The sequence below is a fragment of the Conger conger genome, chromosome 8 (assembly GCF_963514075.1).
Source record: "Conger conger chromosome 8, fConCon1.1, whole genome shotgun sequence".
Taxonomy (NCBI): domain Eukaryota; kingdom Metazoa; phylum Chordata; class Actinopteri; order Anguilliformes; family Congridae; genus Conger; species Conger conger.
Window position 1 is genome coordinate 25918492 of NC_083767.1, and position 26538 is coordinate 25945029.

Genomic DNA, 26538 nt, shown 5'->3' on the forward strand with positions numbered 1-26538 from the left:
TGTGGGTACTGTAACTATGGTGGTCTACTTCAGACAACATGTACCATTGGGCAAGCTGCTGAGGATTCAGTCATTCTCTTTGAATCAACAACCATTTTCAGAGGAACGCAGGAGTTCATTAATTTCTAGAAATCAATGAGGTATTTTCTTGCTATATGTACTTAAAATGTACCAATTATGTGTCTTGTTACTTTAATGCTCTGAAGAAGAAAAAAAAAAATCACTGTTTAAGACTATTAATTTTAATTAAGACTAATAAGACTATTTTTTAGATAAGAAATCAGCTGATAATTGTTTGGTGAACTATTGCTTTAAGGCTCCATCTTCAAAATATAAATGTAGTTCTTGGTGCATTTATTTCATAACTGATTTAGAGTATATGTGTAATGTCTGTGTGAGTCCACACAAAATATTAATGTGGGTTGCATTGCTAAATCATACCATCCTCTTATAATAATGTTGCAATGATGATGGACATATTAATAATAATAATAATAATAATCAAGAAAATTGTATTTTCAATTGTATTTAGCACTTTTCAAGAACCCAAATACAAAATCTGCGGGGGAAAGACAATTACTATTGTAACTAACAATACAATTCTGATTATTTTTATTTATCTTTATTTACACAGGGAGGATGTGTGTCTCATTTTCAAGACTTCTCTGTTAACAAAAATAGAAGCAGTACAATATGACAGGAAATACATTTAATATAGAACTATACATTTTAAAATAAAAACTTTTTAAAAGTAAAATCAATCAAATCACAAATTCTACAAAACGTGTACAAATATTCTGTGCTGTGATCTCATTGTACAATTGTCTGAACATCGATTTTCATGGCTGCTACCATTAGTTCAGATATACACTGTGTACATATCTAATTTGGCAGTGATTACCTCTTTTAGTTTCTTTTACAGAGCATCAGTTACTAGAAAGAGAAAAGACACATAATTGGTCAATTTTAAGTGCGTATAGCAACAAAATACTTACCTAATATTCTTCTATAAATTAATGAACTCCTGCGTTCCTCTGAAAATACTGTATTTAGTTGTTGATTCTCTTTGATTGAATCCTAAGCAGCCTGCCCAGTGGTACATGTTGTTTGAAGAAGACCACCATAGTTACAGTACCCATAGCAGGTATTAATGCATTGTGTGTTGGAAGCCTTGTCAGTGTATGAGTCAAGATAATGTTCTCGGTGCTTCTGTGAATTTCCTGAATTTTAATGTGTGTGTCTAACAATGGCAGTTTGTTTGTTGACATTACCAGCTGGCTTTTGTGGATGAATAACTATTTGTGTGTGGATTGCGTACAATTACGCAGGAACTGCAGAAGGGAAGTTTAAAAGTCAAAAAAAGCAAAAAGGAAACTTACAAACTCACACCTCTGAATGCACGCGTGTCATTTGACACTAATTTTTGCTATTCATATATCAAATATGTTTGCATTTGTGCAAATCAGAAGACAAAAGACACAAATAGAGAACAATTTGTTTGTGGGTAGTGAAACACATTTGTGATACGTCTCTTATTTGTGGATCATGTTACACGCATTTGTGTAAAATATTGAGACTAATCTCTCTCCATAGTTTTTGAATAATAAGAAGTTAGCTACATTGTGATCGGAACAAAACAGAAGTTCTGTCTTGATCATAACATACAATTAGTAATTTCTACATTACATTTCCACGATGGACTGCTATGTTACTTGAAGTTACAATTAGACCAGAGTTTTCACTCTTAAAATCATCAAACTGCATCTTTGAATTGCTATGATGATATACTTTCTGATATACATGAGGGTACTTCATGTTTGTAGTCGGCAGGATAGGTGAACTCACTCACCACAAAACAGGTGAAAGTAAGAGGCTGCGTTGGAAGAAACTACAGAAATATTTATTTTCTTTATTTGACCATGCTGAAAAATGTGTAGAAAGTGCTCAGTACAAGAAATTACAGACAAAGATTTTAATCACAATATCATCATCGGTGTCCTCAGGTTTGTGGTTGACAATGCAGAAGCACCATGAAAATTGTGTGAACCTCATATTTATCTGGGGCACTTCATCATTGCTGTAACACAAATGTAGAAAGCAAGCAAGTGCAAATTAGTTGATTAAATGTAATTGTGAATTAATCTAATTTCTCCTGCAGGTGATGTACTGTTGTAGTGAGTGCCGACAGGCTGCATTGGACCAGTACCACCGTGCCCTCTGCCTAGGTGTGTCTCAGGAAGACCTGGAGCACCCAGTCAACAAGCTTCAAGATGCATGGAGGTGTGGTCTTGAGTCTGAGGGCAGTGCGTGTGTGTGTATAGGGGCCTTGAATTAAATCTTTCTCTGAATTAAGAACATCTTTGTGTGTGCTTGTGCGTGTCTATAGCGGAGTAGAATGCAATCTTTCTCTAAATGAAGATCATCTTGAGTGTGTACTTGAGCATGTGCATAGGGAAGTTGAGTTTCTCTAAATGCAGAAAATCTTTGAGTGTGTGCTTGTGCGTGTGTATCAGGGAGTTGAATGCAATCATTCTCTAAATGAGTAACATCTTTGAGTACCTTTGCCAAACCTCTGAAAGGCCAGAAAGGCTTGTCAAAAAACTTGTCAGTTATGCAACAGTTCTCGCTGCTCATGCAAAATATGTCTGCCACAAAGTGTTATGTCCATATGTAGGTTTAATTGGGATTAAAATGAAAACAGATGACACAACATACTCTCTTAATATTTATTTCTTCATCCAAATTCACAAGCAAATGCATGATATAATGAGGCTGTGCAACTCTGCTCCGTAGTAAAGTACAGGAAAGAAATGTATTTCAAAATGGCTGGCACTAAGTAATTCCAGGCATTAAAGGTACAATAGGTAATTTCGGACTTCTAACTGTCGAGAGGAATAGCAGCAACAAACACCTTCAAACCACAACACTGTTCATCCCTCCCCCTTCTCTGTAAATGCGCTGACGTTGAAACGCCATTGGCTGTGTCAATTAGAACCAATTTTCAACCAGTGAGCTTGAATTATTGTACAGTTATACAATGTTTTAGTACAGAGTCTTGGGCCTTTTTCAATGATAGGAAGGGATTTACAATGTATCAATGTTTTAACACAAAAATCCACCTATTGTACATTTAAATGGCGATTGCCTGTCTGCGTCTAATGGTTTCTCACTTGGCCTAGTCCATTTCAGTTGTTTGGAGCAATGAAATGGCGAGGAGCCAAGTAGTTAACTAAACAGCTTTGTTGTTTAAAGAGTTCTTTTAGTTATCTACTCGCAGCTCATTCGCAGATCGTTTTGCAATTTGGCATTTGGGAATAAGGATGCATTGAAAACTTGTGTACGGCGTATTGTCAGACTCTGCCAACAGTCCTATTGCTGCTCTAAAATTTGGACAAACAAACAAAAAAGTATATAGCGCTGGCTCTCCCCCAGGCTCTTCACCATGTACACACAGTAACCTGCACTAATGGAACAATCTACTCTCTACACACACACAGGGCTGGCAGAAATCATGAGTTCACCAAGCTCAATCTACAAATTAATGAATTTGGTTAATTGGTTGATTGACTATTATTGAGTGATTATTTTTCACATTGGTAAGATGAGTGTTTAGTCATTTTTCATGAAATAAATAATTTGTTTTGTCTTTACTCTGTTTCCCTTTGTCTAATATTAAAGACTAGCTTCCGTGATATGACGTATACGCCAGTGAAATGGCTCTTTCATGGGGAATTTGTGGAGGGAGGGGAATCGATTTGACGGACTTTAAATGAGGAGGGAGAAGCGGAGTCATAGCATATGGCTCTTGGGGGGGGAGAATGCATGCGGCTACCTGAAAGGATATTGATTGGAGGGGAATGGAATATTGATGGACATTTGAACTAAATACATGTCTGCTGATACTCAATATCGTCAAATCTCATGAAATCTCCTTTTCCAGGAAGTGGAAATTTTGGTGTGAAAATACAAAGTATTACAATTTTATATATTTTTTAAATGCAGAAGGCAAATTGACTAAATTGAGGAAAAAGTGAATTTTGATTTCAGCTTGTCTTTAAATTAGAGCAGATCAGGAAGGGGGCAAATACTTTCACATTAACACTGTATGACTATTTTCCTGCGTGCTATTGAAGTCGGGTTGTGTACATGCCCTGCAGTTATAATCATTCTCACTTTTTTCAGAAACATGCACTTCCCCCCAGAGACATCCAGTATAATGCTGATGTCCAGAATGGTATCCACTGTAAAGCAGGTATGCTCCACTCCACAATGTACATTTTCCGGCAGGCTTTGGTGTGAATAGCATGTTGACTATAGTTGAATGTGTCCGGTGTAAAATATTAAATCTTGCTTAATGGTAGTGTCACATATAATGTCAAATTACTTCTCATCTCCCTCCACTGGATACCTACAGTGCAGTCTGCAAGTATTTGGACAGTGGTACTATTTTTGTTATTTTGGCACATTGGATTTGAAATGAAACTGTAAATATCAACTGTTTCTGATTCCCACCACCATGTTTCAGGGATGAGGGGTGCTTTGGTTCTTGGACAGTTACATTACATAACTTGTAATTTGTCTGACATGTTTATCCAGTGACTTACAGTTGATAAGACTAAGCAGGAGACAATCAGGTTTAAGGGCCTTGCTCAAGAGCACACCGGGGATCAAAATACCGACCTTGCGGGTCCCAGTCATGTACCTTAACCTCTATGCTACAGGCCACCCCTTTATTTTAGCCATCACTCTGATGCAAGTCCATCTTGGTCTCATCTGTCTACAAGACCTTTTTCCAGAACTCTGCAGGCTCTTTTAGGTACAACTACTTTTGCTGCAAAAACAGGATGGCCAAGTTACAGTTTGCGAGGTAGTTTGAATTTTGACTAGTTTGAATTTTGGTTTGAATTTTGTACTATTGCCTCTGTAGATTGTGAAGTCATCTGTGGAGAGTAGTCACTGACTGCCCCCTGAATACTGTTTCTGATGTCACACAGGTGTTTTTTTGGGGTTTTTTCCTTTATGGCGAGAAGTCTTCGGTCATCAAGTGTAGATTGGCCTACCAGCCCCATTGAAATTAGCTCACCGGTGCTCTCTTTTTTCCCCTAATTATGTTCCAAACTGTTTATTTCGGTAAGTCTATTATTAGGCATATGCATCTGATTTTTCTTATTTCTCAGCCTCATAATGCCTTTCCTGACTGTCCATTGGTGCAACTCATGTTGACAAACGCCAACAACCAAAGGCAATCAAAATACTAATCAGAAACAGCTGTGAAGCTCATGGACTCATGGATTCCACCAAATATCAAGACATTCTTGAGGCTAATGTTCCAAGGCCAGTCCAGACATTGAAGTTGAAGAGAGTCTGGGTATTCCTTCAAGACAGTGATCCAAAGCATGCCTCAAAATCAACCATGAAGTACCTCCAGGAAAAACGGCCGAAGGTTTTTGGATGGCCACCAGATTCCCCAGGCTTACATTATTGAAAATCTGTGGAGAGATCTCAAACATGCCTTACCCGCAATTCCACACAAAATTCCAACGACAAGAATTGAAGACTCTTAGCTGGCAACTGGAAGCGTTTGCAAGCTGTTGCCCAAGGAGGAAAAACAAAAACTAATTGACAGGGTTCCCAAACTGCACAGGGCCTTTTCCTTTCTTTGAAACTGTAAACAAAAATGAAAATAAAAAGTAATCTTGCTTTAAATTGAGAAGAAATGTGTACCAACTTTGTACCATTTAGAGGTCAGGTTTGCATATTAATTGAAAGGATTTTTGACCAGGGGTGCCCACATTTTTGCATATGACTGTATATGACCCACCGAACTGACTACATAAAGAAATGACAAAATATGCTATTTGGAGTGTTGTCGCCATTGCTATTGGAGCTTCTCATATTTCATTGATGTGCCAAACTACATAGTTGCTACAGTAATTACTAAGCGTAGACTACATGGATGATGAGAGAGACTACTCTGCACCATCCATATACATCTTCAAATCTCAGCTCAAATCTCACTTCTTTTCCCTTGCTTTTATATCCACGAGAACTCTATTTCTTTTTGTCATATTGTTATCTATTATGATTGCAGTATTGTGTGTTATTTACCGTTTTTCTTTTTTACATATACAGTAAGTAGAAATTGTACAGCATTTTGGTTGATAGTAGTCATTTTAAATGTGCTTTATAAATAAATTACTTGACTTGACTAATGTGAAAGAGAAAAGTAAGCAAGTAGCCGTCACCCCAGTGAAGTGGATTTCTTACATATTGCAACAACAACAAAAAGTATACAAACACCAAACCAGTGATTGGACATAGATTGTAGCTCTTTTTTTACTGATTGGATTGTAGCTCCCAATATGACAAAATAGCTATTTGCAAGTCATATGTTGCTTGTCCATTAAAACTTAGTACTACCAACATTGGGTGTCAAGTAATTGTCCCCCACCCAATTAAATCGTGACACCTCTGCATCTTTAATAGGGTACAACATGTTTACTAATTTGGTTGGAATGAACTCCATCACCACCAAACACAGAATATTTTATTTTCTCCTTTCCTGAGATGATGATAAGCAATCAATGCTTAATGGTTCATTAAGTTCACAAGGTTTGAGATAGTTGTGATTTTTGTTCGGTTTGCAGGCTAAAGACAAAGGTCATTGGCTGAAGCTCTTCTCCCAGTTCTGCAGCCGGACGGCTAATGAAGAGGAGGAGATTGCACACAAGCTGCTGGGAGAGAAGTTCCAGGTGAGGCCAGGAAGTTCCTGCTGGCAATGTGATTTATGTGTGTGTCTTCCTTGTTTTTATACAGAGTGCTGTACCACAAATCATTCCCCCTTGTTTCACCAAGCTGTTGGTTACCTGTACCATGGTCATACTAAAGACTTCCACCTTTTGCCTCTGCTTGGAAGTTCACTTGATAAGATGGCAAAAAGATGGTTTGTGGGTGATGCCCTTGCAAAAGACTATGCACTGCTTCATATAGTTGGCAGAAAAATATACATTTTCCCTTTGCTCACCAATTACGATTTCCAAATCTCAGTTATAAGCAGGAGTGTATGCTGGACTTCTGCATACTACGTCAGTAAGGGGGTCCGGGGGCATCCTCCCGCAAGAGAAAATATTTAAAAAATGAACCTGCAAATGGACCATTTCCAGTCCACACAGTTTCCTTAATGTGAGGGTCTACACACATCAATAAAAACATTGACTGACAAGCTCACTGCTGATTGGGAAGTTTTGCTTACTTTAAGGCAAAATAGGTAAGATTTTTGTTAAAACAGTGTTACAAGACCATTGTAAATCCCTTCCTATCATTGAAAAGGGCTCACTGATATGTTGAATTGCCCTGTGCCTGTGTTCATAGTCATTAAATTTGGGTTTCAAAATATACATTTGACGGACCAACACTGTACCAAAACATTTTATAGCTGTAAAATAATTAAAGCTCATTGGTTGAAAATTGGTTCTAATTGCCACAGCCAATGGCGTGGGGGAAGCTTCAACGACAACGTGTTCACAGAGAAGGGGCACGACTGATGGCAAAAGAACAGTGAATGAGAAATTGAACTGTAAAAAATTTAAATGCAAATATTTGCCCATACTATATCCACAGAAAGGCTATTTATAAGGTTGGAGAATCTGAATCTAAAACACAAAAGCAAGTCCTTATCGAGCTAATTCAAAATAATCCAAATCAAAGTTTTGGAGTGGTCTTGTCGGAACGATCTTGACAATTGAAGGTCAAAACGCTAGGCGGTCACGTGGTTCACGTAGGCTTTAAATGGTTCCAAGAAAAGCCTGGCAGTCCAGTATATTGTATATACAGAGAATGCTGACCTATATGTGACTCGTTCTATCATCAGTTGTAAGTTGCAACAGCCAATTTCATATGAATTAATGTTTATGGAAAAATGTTTTGCTTTTTGGCTTTTTTAGGCTTTCATCTCCATTTTGTAGAACAATAGCTTGGCTTTCATAATTTGCATGCCAAATTCTTGAGTAAATAATGCTTTTAAATGCATGATGTCAAAGTGAAAATAATACTGGAGTTGTGCACTGTTTGGCGGCTAGCCAGCTTGTTCGTGACTGGTGAACGGTGACAACCACATCAGCAGCTACATGTTAATAGATTTGCTTTTGTGGTCTGTTTGTCTTCATGTCAAGAGTCGATGTTAACTCTAAGTGAAAATTAGAGGGAGGTTAGAGAGTGAAATGGGCAGGGAGACACAGACTGCCCTGACAGAAACAGTATAGTGATGCTGGAAAAGGTTTAGAGAAGGACAACCAGATTGATTCCATGTATAAAAGATAATAGGATAGACTTAAGATGCTTTATATCTTTAAGCTTAGTAAAACGAGGCTTAGGGGGGATTTGATTGAGGCTTTTAAATTCATTAAATGGATTAACAAAGTGAATTATAGGAGATTCTTCAGGTTGAGTTCGGTTAGGAGAACGAGAGGACACAAATGGAAATTAGCAAAGGAGAAATTTCACTCTAATATTAGGAAAAAAATGTTCCACACAGAAGGGTGGTCACTGTGGAATAGCTTGCCAGAACATGTAGTGGAGGCAGAAACATTGGGGTTTTCAAGACTAGGCTTGGTATGGTGCCATTTAGCTTTTAGGCAAACTAAGCAGTAGGTACAAACTTTGTGGTAGGAAAAGGCAAGCATTGTTGGGCTGAATGGCCTGTTCTCGCTATTGTGTTATATATGTTATGTAATAGTCTCTGAACATGTCCAGCACGTGCATAGAATGCAGATTTTCAAACGCTTTTAAATTATCTGTGGTAGCCGACTTACTTTGAAAGCAGTAGGCTATCGTTTTCTTTTCTGATAATATGCAGATTGCTGGAAAGCATGTGGTTGTTGCCAAGTGTCTTTTTTCTGATGATTCAGAATGATGAAGCTAACCATAGCTAGTTTTAGTGGTGAGAAGCTTGAAGCCTTTTGGTACAATGCTTTGGACTGACAAAACCAAAATTGCATTTTTTGGCCATCACCAAAGAAGGTATGTTTGGAGAAAAAAGGGGGAGGCCTTTGTAGAGAACAGCACCTTGCCAACTGTGAAGCATGGAGGTGGATCTATTATACTTTGGGGTTGTGTGGTAGCTGGAGACACAGGAAATATTGTGCGAGTGGAAGTAAGAATGGATTCCACCAAATATCAAGAAATTCTATTTCAAAAAGCCATTGCTCAAAGGTCAGTTCAGACATTGAAGTTGAAGAGAGGTTGGGTATTCCAACAAGACAATGGTAAATGGTAAATGGTTGGCATTTATATAGCGCCTTTATCCAAAGCACTGTACAATTGATGCTTCTCATTCACCCATTCATCCATTCATACACACACTCACACACCGACGGCGATTGGCTGCCATGCAAGGCGCCAACCAGCTCATCAGGAGCATTTGGGGGTTAGGTGTCTTGCTCAGGGACACTTCGACACAGCCCGGGTGCCAGACTGCCAGATGACTGCTCTTACTGCCTGAGCCATGTCCAAAGCATACCTTAAAATCAACCATGAAGTACCTCCAGGAAAGATGGATGTAGGTTTTGGAATGGCCACCAGTTGTGAATATTATTGAAAATCTGTGGAGAGATCTCAAACATGCTTTACATGCACGGAGGCCAAAGAATATTTCTGAGGTAGAGGTGTTCTGCCAGGAAGAATGTGGAAAAATTCCAAAAGCGAGAATTGAAAGGCTCTTAGCTGGCAACAGGGAGCGTTTATAAGCTGTTATAGTTTATATGTTATAGACTTTGTAAGAGTTACAAAGTACTAAAGTACTAGTCCCTTTTGCACAGGGCCTTTTTCCTTTTTTTTATTATTTTGAAACTGTAAAACTTTGAAACTTGCTTTAAAAATTGAGGAAATGTGTCATGATTAACATTGTACCATTTAGAGGTACACTACTGTAAATGTGGTCTAACAAGGGTATTGTATAAGGTGAGTATAACTTCATTAGATTTATTAACAGGGGCATGGAACCACACTTCCATGCAAAGCATGAAAATTGCCAGTCCCGTCGTTTTGCCGTTCTGAGACCAATATACCTGAAAAATCTTTTGTTTAGGCAAACGGGCTATTCCAATTAATCCTGAAAATCTCATAAGTACCCATTTGTTCGTTTTTATTAAAAAGTTGAGTGAAGATATTAGCATTTTTGTTTTCTTGTGCTCTTCTACAAACTTTTTAAAGTGTTGTACAGTTTCTCACCCAATTAGAATGTGTCCTACTTTTAAATGGACTAGTGTCTTTTCCTAAAAGTGGGTTTTCATGTGCTACGCGCCTCACAGAACATACGCTTATACATTACCAGAGCCATATGGAGCCAAAATGGCGGAACGGCAGTGACGTCACTCCAGCAAAGAACTTAACTGTTCTGCTGCCTCCTGACATCCAGGAATGTGAATAGTGGGCAGTGTTTTCCGTGTCATTTACCTTGTGTATCATTCAAAGCCATCCTTTGCTATCTCGATGGGCTACGACCAAACGAGACCTGGGGCCTCATTTATAAACGTTGCGTAGGCACAAAAGAATGCGTACGCCACTTTCTAAGCAAACTTTGGCATTTATAAAAAACGAACTTGACCGGAAAATGTGCGGTCCTCCACGGAAACTCTGACCCATGCGTACGCACATTAACTGTAGAAATGAGAAACTGTGCCTTTAATGCTCGTGACGTAAGACCAGGAAAACGGGAAGTGAAACGGGATGTAAAAAGGTAAAAAGATTTGCCGGGAGTTGTGGCTGGGTATGGCTGCTGTAAGGACGTGCTTCGTCCCTGTTATACTTATTAAAGTGTTGTATTGTTGAATCTCGCTATACGGGTTCTCTCCCTTCCTAAGTGCAACACAACATTTGGCGACGAGAGAAGTCGAAAATGATAACAGATACCACTGTGTAAAATAAATCGAAATTGATTGTTGTTGATTGTACTCTTAAAGGGTTCTGATTTTCTGCATGTTTACACTAGGACTCGGAACTATACTGTCCTCTCAGGTCCTCTGCACTTGTTCTTGTGTTTAATTTGCACTTTGTTGTACGTCGCTCTGGATAAGAGTGTCTGCTAAATGCCATGTAATGTAATGTAATGTAATGAAATATTACCTCTCACGTATCATATATGAAGAGTTAATTTGCAAAAACGGATAAAAGCCTCTCTTACAACGAATAAACAAACAGCTGTTTGATTGATGCTCCCTGGAGTGCCCAAAAAATATGATTTAGGATGATAAATATAAACGGAGATGTTGTTGTAAAATAATCCCTCAAATATGTAGACGAATTGTTAAAATATTTCATGTTATTAAATGTATTCTCATAAATAATATGGTGAAGAGTCGGACAAATTGCACTGCAATGATGCCGTTTACAATGCGTCAGTCCGGCAGATACGAGTGCATAGTTTCATATATTGTCATCATATTCATATATTATGTTTTATAATGTGTTTATTGTTATGGATTTTTGTTCGTTTTATCTCTTAATTTTGTAACTGTGTTTTCAATGGTGCTAGACAAATAACGTGTATTACTATTATTGTGTGCTGCGCATTGCAATACAAAGCAGAGCTTTGTAATGCAAAAGCACACACCTTAATATTCTCAGCCATACTTTATAATTGTGTGCTGCGCATTGCAATACAAAGCTCTGTAGAGCTTTGTAGTGCAAAAGCACACACCTTAATATTCTCAGCCATACTTCATAATTGTGTGCTGCGCATTGCAATACAAAGCAGAGCTTTGTAGTGCAAAACCACACACCTTAATATTCTCAGCCATACTTCATAATTTTATTTAATTGTGTGCTGCGCATTGCAATACAAAGCAGAGCTTTGAAGTGCAAAAGCACACACCTTAATATTCTCAGCCATACTTCATAATTGTGTGCTGCGCATTGCAATACAAAGCAGAGCTTTGTAGTGCAAAAGCACACACCTTAATATTCTCAGCCATACTTCATAATTTTATTTAATTGTGTGCTGCGCATTGCAATACAAAGCAGAGCTTTGTAGTGCAAAAGCACACACCTTAATATTCTCAGCCATACTTCATAATTTTATTTAATTGTGTGCTGCGCATTGCAATACAAAGCAGAGCTTTGTAGTGCAAAAGCACACACCTTAATATTCTCAGCCATACTTCATAATTTTATTTAATTGTGTGCTGCGCATTGCAATACAAAGCTCAGAGCTACATAAATTAGATCTGACTTATACATTTGAAGATACATGGATTTGTTCGGCACCAGCGCCAGTTAGCTTCACCACTAGCATTACTAACTAACACTAACTGTTCATATTGTCACCCTGTCACTCACATTCAAATATCTAAGAGATATGACGTATAGTTTTGGAAAGACAAGTGTTTAAACCCGGGCATGTCAGAAAAAAAAGTTAGTTCCTACATCTCTAACAGACAGAGACTCTCACACACACAGAACATGCACGAGCCTTGGCAACCAGCACACTCAGCTCACTCAACCGCCCATCGCCCCGCCCCCCCTCCCCCCCCCCCTCTCTCTCTCTCTCTCTCTCTCTCTCTCTCGTTATTAATCACCAGAGACACACGTTTGCGCGTGCTGGTTGCCTTAGCAACGGCCCTGACACATAGCAGGCTGCGACATGCTTGTATGTTCAGGCGAGGCTAGCCGAGGCTAGCCCTAGCTTCGACCACAACATAAATATGAAGTCTAAAACTGACACAAATAAGCACAATACATGTAGTATCACTCATTTTAACCGCAGCATTCACAGCCTGTGACCGGAATAGAACCGGAAGTAGCCGAAGCTAGCGCTAGCCTTGGCTAGCTTCCCATGTTATCTGAGTGGTAAACTGCAGAGTAAAATAAATAAAATATGGCGATTTTTAAACTGCCACAACTCCTGCATTCTAAATCCTACCGACACATCTCATAAATCGATCTCGCCACTGAAGTCTCGGTTCACTCAAAAAGATTTTTTTTAAAATGTGAGTTATAGTTTTCAAGATACAGCGATTTGTTTGACTTTAGCTTCGGTGTTAGCGTTCGGTAGCTTCGTTGCGCTAGCTTGCGTTAGCTTCGTCGCGCTAGTTAGCGTTAGCTTCGGCGCTAGCTAGCTTAACTAACTAACTGACGGTCTGACTAACTGATTAACTAAGTGACTGTTACTAACTGATTAACAAACTAACAAGTTAGCTGACTGACTGACTAACTAACTAGCTAGCTGACTGGCTAACTAGTTAGCTGACTGATTAACTAACTAGCTAGCTAGCTGACTGGCTAGCTAGCTGACTGGCTAACTAAGCTCAGCTGATTAGTGAACTGTCACTGTAATTTATATTTACCAAAACTAATGCAGTGTAATATTCTATAAAGTTTTTATTATTTTAGAGAGGTGTTGATTTGGTTGTTTGTTATCTGTAGTTTGTGATGCTGTGGAACTGTATGTATGTTCTGCCTCTGCCTAACACGTCTAACTAAGTAATTAATAATAATAATGAACTAAATAACTAGCTAACTGACTGACTCCATCCTGTCCACATTATATGAAAATACCAAGGTTTTTGACTGTTTTATTTCTATGTCCATGTCTTAATGGTTGTGCTAACTGTAACAGGAGGGTGGGTGTGGTTGAGCAACCCATACTTAGCCAGACAACGCCACCTTGGGAATGTACTGCCCTTATACTGCCCAGACCACCCTAGCAACCACCCAGAACACCCTAGCAACCGCCCAGAACACCTTAGCAACCGCCCAGAACACCCTAGCAACTGCCCAGAACATATGTATAGATGAGGATGTCTATTTTTGTGAGGACCAAATTTTGTTTTAGATCTGTGTGTGTGTGTGTGTGTGTGTGTGTGTGTGTGTGTGTGTGTGTGGCCTATGAACTTATCATAAGGGCAAATACACACACACACACACACACACAAGTGTATAGATGAGGTTCTCCATTTTTGTGAGGACCAAATTGTGGGTTACATCTGCGTTTGTGTGAGGGATGGGCACCAGCAGCAGCACACTTAAAATTTCCCTGGAATTTTTTCTAGTTATTATTATCATCGTCATCACATTCGTTGTGCAGAACTGTTCGTCATTTACAATCAATCAGGATAATTCCCACACCTGTAGCTTTTCAGAGGCAATCAAATGGCTGAAATCCCTTTTCTTGGCCTTCTTTTCAGCGTTTGCCATTGTCGTCTTCGTGAAATGCATATTCATTAGGGGTGTTTCACTGCCTATTTATAGGCAACTGTGGGCGGGACATGAAGCTGGCAAAGTTGCGCCACATTTAGAGTTGATTGTGATTTATAAAGGAAACTGGCGTGGGACGTGCGTATGCACTGTTTTATAAATCAGAATATTGTTTTGCGTACGCACGTCCTAGGTTTCATGCTTACGCAACCTTTTGACGTGAATCCCAAGCACAGTTTTATAAATGAGGCCCCAGGTCTGTATCACTGTTTTCTTGTTGCTTGTAACGGTCCGTCCCTGTCCAGCTACGCAAGCGAATATCAACCCCTGCTGAAAAAGACACCTAGAGCTAGGTTTTGAAACAGCAGGTTGACCAGTTACGTAGGCTACTTCCAATAACTGTTGCTGCCCTGCTTGTTAACAGTTAAGCTGGTTTTATGTAGGCTACAACCTGTGGCATCATTTTTAAAAGAATTGCTTGGAAATGTTCATTTCTGGTGAATTTTAATGGGAAAATATGACGGATTAGTGAGATTACTGATCATTAATGCTGGGTGCTATATATAGCAGAAAATACTTGCTGAAGTGGCGGAGTAGTCACGCCAAGACCCATTTTTTAAAATAGAATAAAATGATCAGAACTCATGCGCGTAATTAACAATAACAACTTGCACAACAGTAGGCTAACAAGTGCTTGAATTTTCAAATTGGCCCGTTTTCAGGTCCCCTTGCAGAAGAGATTTCGACCTCAATTGGGTATTCCTGGTTAAATAAAGGTAGAAAAAGCGGGGGCTGAGGGGGTGTCCGCTACACCAGTGGCTTCAACCAAATACATAAACCCACTCCCCTGTTTTATATTGCCAACCCACAAAAACAAACTGACATTTCACAATCTGGGTAGGATGATATGTGTGATAATAACAAATATTTTGCTAAATATTTTTGCCTGGCCTAATTTTCTGCAAGTTCTTTGCCATCCCCTTTATAGATCTGGACAGTGCCAGATTTTGTGGGTTGGGTTTTCATAGTAGCCTATGTAGCATGATGAAGACTTCAGCTGGGGGAGTGGAGGAGGGCAGAGTTTTAGCTGTTTCATTCCTACACTTCGAAAAATGGGACAGTGGACGGAGGGAGTCCACATAGATGGTTTTCGAGGCAGAGTGGAGGGTGGCAGTGGATTTTAGGAGTATGCACTTTCTGGCAAATGGGACGCACCCATTGTCATGACAGGCTTTTTCTGACGGCTTTCAAGATGGCAGTTAGCTCAGCTAACATTAGCTATTGATAGCTAGCTAGCTTGTTAGTTACTAGTAGCTAGTGATACAACTGTGCAAAGCTATAATTAAGCTTGTCAACTTAAATATACATGTGTTACCCCAACTAATGTTTTACTTACCTTTCCTATGTATCTATCTATTTATACTTCAGGCTTGCCCTGCTGCTCCAGGTTCTGATTTTCAATGGCTAACATATTTTGCACCACAAACAACATCTCTGGTTAGTCTGTAGCTATTCTAGCCATCAAATGTCTATTGGTGTGTCTTGTTGGGATAGCTAGCTTGCTCTATACTTCTTTGCTTAGCTAGCTAGTCTATATTGCCTTGGTGGTAAAGTTAACATTACTAGCTAATTACATTAGTTAGCTATGTAATGTTAAATATATATGTAAAATTTAGCTACGATGGCAACTTCTAGCTAGGTATGTTATTAAGCCCTGTAATGCATATAGATTAAACTAACAAGAGCAGTAGAGTAGTTGTCACTGCCAAGCTTATAAAACAACATTGTCTTAATGCCTACACATTTTCAGCTATCAACGGCTAGCACATCCTGTTCATTCTCTTTCACTGCCCGCCGCTACATTAATTACATGGATACCTATCATAGCTATGTAAACCTGTGCAGTCAGCAGCTATTGAAATGATCTTGTGATGGAGCTCCCCAAATCCTAACCTTAACCATTAATAAATTTAAAAAAACAACAGACCCTCGATCACAAGGAAAATAAGTCTGACTTGTCTTGTTTTTATCCTTTTTTTTGAACTTCGGGCAATGTTGCTACGGCAAGCTGGAAAGAGAAAACTTAATATGCTCACGCAACCCTACAGTAGTTTCACCCCATGCAGTGCCATGTAATTCAAGTGGAGCGAAGAAGGGTAGAACTGATGTAGGATTAGATGGATGCATTTTTAAATATGGCGGGTCGTCTACATGTCCGGAGCACCTGTTAAGATCTTGAACACCGGTACGTGCCAAGATGTTTAAGATCTCCATTTTCATTTAAAAATTAAACTTTTGAATGCAATTCACATATGATTATCTGCTTATATAAGTACACATATCATATAATGAAATATTAAGTGTTTATAGACGAGTGTATACAGTTTAAAGCATTTTTAATCATGAAAAAACTGGTTTAAGCAGGTGGGTTTAATGTTTTGGTTGATTGGTGTATGTAACACACTGTATTTACTGATTACAGACATCTCTATATCAGTGGTCACACTAATGCAGTATTCTGCATTACATATGCAGGAAAAAAAAATTGCAGATGCAAATTTATCTTGCGTTCCAAACAAGCGGATATTTTGTTGTATTAAAAGGTGCTGATTTTAGAAGCTACAGAAACCGCGACTGACCCTGTAGACATAACTGAATGCGTTTCTAAGCCGATCAGCTTTCGGCATCTGGCATGTGTTGTAGTTGGTATCATAATATTTACATGGTCCTGGGTAGTAAGTTATAGAAAGTACATGCATCTGTTTCATCTCTTCTCTTTTTGCGCTAGCTTAGTGACTTAGCTAACTAGTTTGTTTAAAAGAAACGTTAAACAATCCACTTGCAATGGCACAAGCCATCGCAATGCTTCTGGATAATTACCGTAACTGCAACTACTTCATTTTAGACTTGGTTCTCTTTTCTTTTTAAATGGCCAGATATTAATAAGATTTTTCATTAATAGTTAAAGTTATTATGGCAAAATTAGTGGAGTTTATTCAGAATGCAAGTGGGATATTGTAAAATGCAGATTCTGAAATGGTTTATATAGATATGATTACATTACCTTCCAGTAAAAAAACATCTGGAAATTCAATCCAAAAACTAGGTTTAAAGTGAGAGATAATGAATGGTAAAAGCTGAAAAAGACAGGAAATTCACAGTACATTATCTTGACCTATGCACTCACAAGGCTTCCAACTCACAATGCATTAATACCTGCTATGGGTACTGTAACTATGGTGGTCTACTTCAAACAACATGTCGCAGGCAGGCTGCTGAGGATTCAATCAAATATTCTCTTTGAATAAACTACCAAATAGACTATTTTCAGAAGAAAGCAGGAGTTGAATAATTTCTAGAAATCAATTAGGTAAGTAACATTACTATACTTAAAATGTACGAATTATGTGTCTTGTTACTTGCTACTAATTAATATAGAAGGTTCATAGTCCAGGTGGTAAAGCACCAGGAGTTGCAAAGTACAACCTCCAGCATACCTTAAAAAAAGAAATGGCTTGGGCTAAAGTTGTTGCATGTTGCAGTAGATATTGATAAGTGTTTTTTCCCCCAGAAAATAATTTAGTTATGTTCTATATGTTAACTTACAAAGTTTGCTCATGTTCTATATGTTCTTTAAAAGTAAAATACATTAGCAGCAATTTACTGCTCCTTATTTCCACTGTATGTAAGCAGAATTATTTAACTTCCTTAAGTTTAGAATTTTGGTGAACCAGGGTTTATTATTACTGTAGAGTTTAACATTTTTTGAGGGCATACACAGGTGCTTGAAAAAATGGATCTATGACGTCACAGTTTCGGAGTAATTGTCCAGGTCACCAGCTGTACCGAATATGACCACAGCCAAGTAATTCCGAACAAAATGTATTCATTTTTAATGTCTCTGAGAATACCGCACCTGCTGAGTAGCTGCTCTGGACTGAGTGGATGCTCTGCTCATACTGTAGTATGGGGGTGACAGCAGTGACCTATTTATTAGTCCATCAGATGACATGGAGGAGTGGGTCTTTGATGAAGGCAGATGATTTGTTCTTCAGACCACTTATGTTTCCCTGTTTTCCACTTTGTGTCACACTGTGTAGACTTGGCACCTCAATAACTCCTTTCAGCCCTGCCTCTCTTAACTGACTGTTTGTGCTGCCTACACAGGTGTCGGGACATACCTACAACAGTCATTTGTATTATGTAAATTGTAAATGGTATAATAAATGTCATTTGGCTTCATCAATACATGTGAGACGTTGTAGAAGGGCAAACTCTTGTCTGCACATTGCATGGATTTGAAATGGGCTGTGCCTAATTCCTGCTGACTTTCTGAACTCTCCCCAACTCTTGTTCATGGTCTGCTTTGATTCCCCAGGGGCAGTTGGCTTTGCTGCGGAACCTGTTTACAATGGCACTCTATGATGATCATCTCAGTCAGGTGAGTATGCCTCCACCTCTTCGGGAGGGCTCTTATTGCTCAAATGAATGGTGTTAATATGTTTCAAGAAACTGCTTCTGTGTTTCAGTGGTTCACTCCGCAGGGTTTCCTTTCTCTCTTCTCCCTTGTGGGCACCAACGGCCAGGGCATAGGCACCAGGTATAGACCAGCTACTCGCATCTCACCACCTGTCATCCTACACAATGTCTCCTGTGTCTCCACAGGGTCTCAATTAAATACACAAATCATGTGGCACAAGAGTAGGGATTTGTTTTTTCCAGAAGGCTGCGGTGTTGGATCCCCTAGTGGACAGCTGAGAATTTGCACTTGTGAAAGGGGCACACTTGTTTTGATAAATATCTAGGATGTATATGCAAGTGATCTATTTGATTTGATAGTAAATAATGTTATACTGTTGTATAGGGCAGGGCTCAATAGCATTGTGTTGGAGCATAGGTGTTGTTGGGTTGAGAATCCACCCTTGTCTTGTAATAAGGAGGCAATCCAGACAGGAACATAAGGAACTTGGTCTCTTCCTCCCTTTTTTGGAATCTTTCTTGCCCAAGGACTGTAGGAGTTGGAACTTTTGGGCCTGTGGGATTTTGTATCTGGCTCACGCTTACTCATAGCATTCTATTTAGCGGATGCTTTTATCCAAAGCGATGTACAGAAAAGAACATACCGAGGTCATAGAACAAACTACAGAACATTGTGCGCAGGGGTCGGTAGGATAGGGATAATGCAATGTATGATGTCATTGTGTGCTAGGATCAGTAACTGATATGTTGTGTTATGTGGTTTCAGCTCCCTCAGTCAGTGGGTCCATGGTTGTGATGCACTGGAGCTGCCTCGCCAGCAAAGGGAGCATCTGGATGCATTCATAGATCAGCTTTATAAGGACATAGAGAGAGGTGAGTGGAGCACACACAGGTGTACGTTGGCACACACACACAATCGTGTAGACCAAGGTATTCTGATACAAAGTCATCCCGGGGACTCCATATCATCAGTTAAATAGGGTTATATCATCTCTCCCCCACCCCCGCCCCCCAAAAAAATAAAAAATAAAATAATAAAGTCATTGCATATCAAATCTGGCCTGGGTAGGACCCCCAGGGGTCCACAGACTTGTACTTGTGCTGAATATGGTAGTATATAAATAATATACTGTCACAAATGACAGAATAAAACAGGGGGTTTTATTCTGTCATTTGTGACAGTATATTATTTATATACTACCATATTCAGCACCACTAGAAAAGTACAATGCTGGGGGAGTGGAGGACGTTGTCAGTACAACAATACAATAGCTAATACAAAAAAAAAAAAAAAACCAAAAAACAGCAATATCTATTCAACTATATAAGTGCCATTACAGTCTATGGCATATATAAGGCTAATCATGGTGGTGAGTTAGGGAGGGAAAGGTGTAGCCTGAAGAGATGAGTCTTCAGTCTGCGCTTGAAAGAGGTCAGAGACTCTGCCGTTCTGACATCTGACATCTGACATTCCACCATCGTGGGACCAGGACAGACAGCAGTTGTGAGCAAGAAGTGCAGGTGTGGCGAGGGGGAGGCGCCAGACGGCACGAAGTGGCAGAACGGAGAGGTCTTGCTGGTGTATAGGGCTTGATAATTGATTGAATATATACAGGGGCTGATCCCTTTACTGCCTGGTACGCGAGCACCAAAGTTTTAAATTTGATGCGAGCCATAACAGGCAGCCAGTGGAGGTTGCTGAGCAGGGGGGTGACATGTGAATGTCTGGAAACATTGAATACCAGACGGGCTGCAGCATTCTGGATCAGTTGTAGGGGTCTGATGGCAGATGCTGGAAGGCCAGCCAGCAGAGAATTGCAGTAGTCCAGGCGGGACAGGACCATTGCTTGGACAAGGAGCGGAGTGGAGTAGGTGGTGAGAAAGGGTCGGATTCTCCGGATGTTGTACAGGAAGAACCTGCATGCCCAGGTCACCGTAGCGATGTTCTCGGAGAAGGACGGCCTGTTGTCCATCACCACTCCAAGGTTTCTTGCACTAGGGGCTGAGGTCACTGTGGTATCCCCTAGTGAGATGGAAAAATCGGAGAAGGAAGAGGTTAGAGCAGGGATGAAGATTACCTCCGTCTTACCTGGGTTGAGCTTTAGATGGTGGTCGCCCATCCAGCTCTGGATGTCTCTCAGGCAGGCGGAGATACGGGTGGAGACCTGTGTGTCTGATGGGGGGAAGGAGAGAAAGAGTTGTGTGTCATCGGCATAACAATGATATGAGATGCCATGAGCAGAGATAACGGGGCCAAGGGAGCTCGTGTAAATGGAGAAGAGGAGGGGTCCGAGGACTGAGCCCTGGGGGACTCCTGTAACAAGGGGCTGAGGGGTTGACACTCCTCCAGCCCAGGACACCTGGGAGGACCGGCCAGATTAGCCTTGTGCATGCCGTAGATTATAATAGCATTATACAGTTGCAATCAGGGGCAACGTGGCTCAGGCAGTAAGAGCAGTCCTATGGCAGTCGGAGGGTTGCCGGTTTGATCCCCCCCCCCCCCCCCGGGCTGTGTCGAAGTGTCCCTGAGCAAGACACCTAACCCCTAAATGCTCCTGACGAGCTGGTCGGTGCCTTGCATGGCAGCCAATCGCCGTTGGTGTGTGAGTGTGTGCATGAATGGGTGAATGAGAAGCATCCATTGTACAGCGCTTTGGATAAAGGCGCTATATAAATGCCAACTGTTTACCATTTACCAATCAAAATTATTCATCCCTCATTGCACATTAGGTTTATTGGCAAAATATACAATTTCTCAGCTGTTTGCAATAAACAAATTACACAAGAACTGTTTAAGTAGTTCAATGAAACATAATATTACAAAATATTACGAGGGTTTTTATCCACATTCAACACAAAATACTACTTTTAATCACTACTGCAGTCTCAAAATTATTCTACCCCCTGTCTCAAGCACACCTGATGCAACTAATCAAAATTACCCAACCCCCTGTTTCAAGCACACCTGGTGCAACTAATTAGTTCAGGTGTGCTTGAGATAAAACACATAAATACCTGGACTGGCTAGGGGTTTGTTGAGTGACGTTTGATTGCATGTTAGAAATATGGCTAAGTCAAAAGAATTGTGCAAAAAGTTCAGAGAAGAGATCATTGCCTTGCACAAACAAGGAAAAGGATACAAAAAGATAGCAAAAGCACTGAATGTTCCTAGAGATACAATTGGAAGCATAGTTAGCAAGTTTAAAGTTAAAGGAACAGTGGCTACACTACCTGGACGTGGCAGAAAGAGGAAGCTATCAGCGGCTGCCACCAGATTCCTGAGGAGGCAAGTGGTCAAAAACCCGGCAGCAAGATTTGGTGGAAGCAGGCACTGAGGTTTCAGTTTGCACAGTAAGGCGCATACTGAACACTGAAGGGCTCCATGCCCGGACTCCAAGACGTACACCACTACTGACCCAAAAGCACAAGAAAAGTTGGCTCCAATATGCTCAAAACCATCTAAATAAGCCACAGAAGTTTTGGAATTCTGTTCTGTGGAGCGATGAAACAAAACTGGAACTTTTCGGGCCTATGGATCAGCGGTATGTCTGGAGGAAGAAGAATGAAGCATATGCTGAAAAGAACACCCTGCCTACAGTGACGCACGGCGGTGGCTCAGTGACGCTCTGGGGCTGCTTTGCTGCCTCTGGCACTGGAAACCTGCAGCGTGTGGAGGGCACGATGGATTCAGTCAAGTATCAGGAAATCTTAGGGAAAAACCTCATGCTGTCTGTGATGAAGCTGAAGCTTGGGCATCGTTGGACCTTCCAGCAGGACAATGATCCCAAGCATACCTCAAAGTCCACCAAGGCTTGGTTTCAGAAGAAGAAATGGATGATTCTAGAGTGGCCGTCACCGTCGCCTGACTTGAACCCCATAGAGAATCTCTGGTGGGATTTGAAGAAGGCAGTTGCCAAATGCACACCCAAGAATATTACTGAGGAACGCTGTCAGAAGCTGGTGTCTGACTGTGCATCGCGTTTGCAGCAGGTCATAACAGCAAAAGGGTGCTCTACTCTATAATTGAATAATTTTGAGACTGCAGTAGTGATTAAAAGTAGCATTTTGTGTTGAATGTGGATAAAAACCCTTGTAATATTTTGTAATATTATGTTTCATTGAGGGCGGCACGGATGGTGCAGTGGGTAGCACTGCCGCCTCACAGCAAGGAGGTCCTGGGTTTGAATCCCCGTCGGCAGGGGCCTCTCTGTGTGGAGTTTGCATGTTCTCCCCGTGTCTGCGTGGGTTTCCTCCGGGTACTCCGGTTTCCTCCCACAGTCCAAAGACATGCAGGTTAGGCTGATTGGAGAGTCTAAATTGCCCATAGGTATGAGTGTGTGAATGAATGGTGTGTGTGCCCTGCGATGGACTGGCGACCTGTCCAGAGTTTATTCCTGCCTTTCGCCCAATGTATGCTGGGATAGGCTCCAGCCCCCCTGCGACCCTGTTCAGGATAAGCGGGTTAAGATAATGGATGGATGGATGTTTCATTGAACTACTTAAACAGTTCTTGTGTAATTTGTTTATTGCAAACAGCTGAGAAATTGTATATTTTATAAACCTAATGTGCAATGCGGGTAATGTGCAATGGGGGTTGAATAATTTTGATTGCAACAGTAGTTATCGCTGTACTTGGGGTATTCTAACTGCCAACCGTGGTATGCTAGTTGGTAAGTTGAGGTTTTCTTCAAGGGTTCAAATTGTATCTGTGTGGTCACCCTAGGTCTTGGAACCGTATTTTCCTCATCGCACTTGTCCCTGTGTTTGATTTGCACTTTATACGTCGCTCTGGATAAGAGCGTCTGCTAAATGCCTGTAATGTAATGTAATGTAACAAGCTGAAGACTAAGCAGCAACAAATGGGAACCCCTGACCATAAGTTGATACAAGACGTGAGTACACATTGGAATAGTACTTACTACATTACCAGCCACCTCCTGGAACAACAGTGGCCTGTGACGGCAACTCTGTCAGACCCAGAGATGACACAGCAAGGGAAGCGATACCTGGACCTGAAAAGTGAGCAGTGGAGCCTACTAGAACAAGCGCTCAGGCCCCTTGAGTGTGCCACCACCTTCATTAGTGGGGAGACATATGTCACAGTGTCTGCTCTACCTACACTCGTCAAAGGGCTTCTGAGATCTACACAAAATACAAAGTGCAGGCCTTCCAGGTTGCTGCAACAAAGGAAATAAAAACAAGATGGTAGCTGGAGATGTCCTTCACAGATGATGCTGCAAACACTAGTGTTATTGCAGCTGCCCTTGACTACAAACTAACATTTCTGTCACCAGAGGAAGGCCTTAAAGTTCAGCTTAAAGTACAAGCTGAGGCCCAAGATGCAGCCAGTGTTTCCTAGAAGCATCCGTCTCTACTGGACTCTTTGTTTGGGTCTGATTCAGACCCAAACAGTGAGGAAGACAATGGAGATGGTGAGAACTTCATCACTCGAGGAACAAGGTTCTAATGTACTTTGTAGAACCGCCTATCGTGAAGACCGAGAACCCACTCAAGTGGTGGAAGGCAAATTAAGCAATGTTTCCCACAATGGCTATTGTGGCCAAGTCATGCTTGTGTGTTACTGTGACATCGACTCCATCTGGGCGCCTGTTTTCAGCAGTTGGGATCCTTGTCACAAAGAAAAGAGCCAGCCTGACTGCAGAGCATGTGGATATGCTTACCTTCCTCCATTGCAATGTTGAGGTCTTGTAGTTTGACTAGTGGGGGACCTAGATTTACCAAAGAACCTTCTAAACATTTTTTGCACTTTTTAAAATGTATTATTGCTTTATGTTGGGCTCGTCAGTCTATAGTTCCAGATACTCATTCAATTGTAAATATTTGCAGTTTGCATTGTATGTGTATTTCAAGACATTGGTCCCAAAACTTTTTATTTTTCCATCTCGCCCTCCCAACAGAGACGGGAGACTTTCTCAACTGTGAAGGCTCTGGCCTCTTCCTACTCCAAAGCTCCTGTAAGTGCTTCTAATTGCATAGAGGATGCGATGATCCAAAATAATCTGTGCACCTTGGGTTTAATATCTGCAGTAATATGTGTGTAGTTGATTGTATTGGTTCAGAGTGGCCCTGAGTCACAAAACCATGCCCCTTCCAAAGCAAGAATAATTATCTGAGGACACGCATTTGGTGATTCCAGTGGGACAATCTAAAAGCTGAATTGATTGTAAAAGAAATGGCTATTTGTGCAGGGTCTTACAATTACTAATCAATACAAATGTCTTCCTGCCCTTCACAATGTCAGATGTAAGTTCAGCACGTCAAACAAGCCTGAAAACACCTGCAGAATATGATGTAAGGATTCATAAACCAGTCTTTTAATGTCCTGAAATCATGACCCTTTGAAATGACAATGTGACTGATGGGTTTTATGACCGGGGATTTGTCTGTTACCTGCTAGTTCAGGAAATCCTCTTGAAAATGCGTCATTTTTAAAGGGGTTTAGGAAAACTGTTGTCGTATTTTTGTCGTATATTTATTTTGTTTGACAGATCTTTGTGCTTGTTACCATCTAGGTAACCACAGCTGCATTCCCAATGCTGAGGCTTCCTTCCCTGACAACAACTTCCTGCTTCACCTCACTGCACTTTGTGACATCGGGCCTGGAGAGGTCAGGACCGGAACTGGGAATGGGTGTTAGATTGGGGGTGTGAAGGAATTGTATGTCACACTATGTCACGTTATGCGTTATTCATACACATGCATACTTTTGTGTATTATCTTGAAAACATTTATTGTTACACATAATTGTGAAACAAGCAACCCATGACTACTCGTTCTTTCTGTTTACACCAGGCATGGCTTTTACTGGTGAAAAATGTGAGCTGATTTGAAGCACTTGCTGTGTGAATGCTGTGCTCAGAGTTAATTTGCATGCATCACCTGTGGGTTCACCTCTCCAGGAAATCTGTATTAGTTACTTGGACTGCTGTCAGAGGGAGAGGAGCCGTCACAGCCGCCACAAGATCCTGAGGTATGGAAAAGATCTCTCGTCTCATTCTTGGAAGTGATATAAGGCAGTGAAGGAGAAATGCTTTATGTTTTAAGCCGGACATAATAGGACCCATATCGTTCAAAAAGTTATGCTTTTCACTCATCTGTCATCTGTCCATAGAGCATTGACCCTAAAGGCTTGGGAATCATCCACATTTACATTTTAGTCATTTGGCAGACGCTTTTAATCCAAAGCAACTTACAAGTGCATAGGTTCTTCCACAAGTCAAAGCATCACATCCATAACTAGGAAAATACATGCAGCATTCTGGACCAGCTGGAGGGGCTTGATGGTACACGCTGGGAGACCGGCTAGGAGGGAGTTGCAGTAATCCAGGCGGGAAATGACGAGCGCCTGGACTAGGAGCTGGGTGGCTTTCTCCGTCAGGAGATGACGGATACGCCGTATATTGTACAGAAAGAACCTGCAGGTTCTGGCAGTGGAGGATACTTGTGGAGCCAGGGTGAGGCAGTTATCAAGAGTTATCCCAAGATTTTTGCTGTACGGTAGGAGGAAACTACAAAGTCCTCAACAGTCAGTGAGTGGTCGATTGACGGAGAGGACTTAACCGGGATGTAGAGAAGCTCAGTTTTGGCAAGGTTAAGCTTCAAGGTCATCCACGCAGAGATATCAGCCAAGCAGGCAGAGATCTGTGTGGTGACCTGGGTATCGGGGGGGAAGGAAAGAAAGAGTTGGGTATCATCGGCGTAAGAGTGATAAGAAAAGCCATGGGTATAGCGAGAAGAGGAGAGGACCAAGAACTGAGCCGTGCGGGACTCCAGTTTCTAGGGGGTGAGGGTCAGAGACTGAGCCCCTCCAAGTCACCTGGTAGGAGCGACCAGAGAGGTAGGAGGAAA

The 26538-nt window shown here is 40.9% G+C and overlaps 1 protein-coding gene across 3 annotated transcripts in view; it reads left to right on the forward strand.

Moving 5' to 3' along the window:
* Positions 1–26538, forward strand: part of smyd5 (SMYD family member 5) — a 49954-nt gene that overhangs the window by 17202 nt on the left and 6214 nt on the right. For 2 of the 3 annotated variants that reach the window (XM_061253110.1, XM_061253112.1), the window contains 9 exons: positions 2159–2280; positions 4183–4252; positions 6648–6752; positions 18569–18631; positions 18720–18790; positions 19436–19542; positions 24588–24644; positions 25203–25297; positions 25590–25660. In XM_061253110.1, the coding sequence (XP_061109094.1) occupies positions 2159–2280; positions 4183–4252; positions 6648–6752; positions 18569–18631; positions 18720–18790; positions 19436–19542; positions 24588–24644; positions 25203–25297; positions 25590–25660 (761 nt within the window). Of the gene's footprint in view, positions 1–2158; positions 2281–4182; positions 4253–6647; positions 6753–18568; positions 18632–18719; positions 18791–19435; positions 19543–24587; positions 24645–24931; positions 24982–25202; positions 25298–25589; positions 25661–26538 lie in introns of all 3 variants that reach the window. The other variant, XM_061253111.1, reaches the window with a different exon arrangement.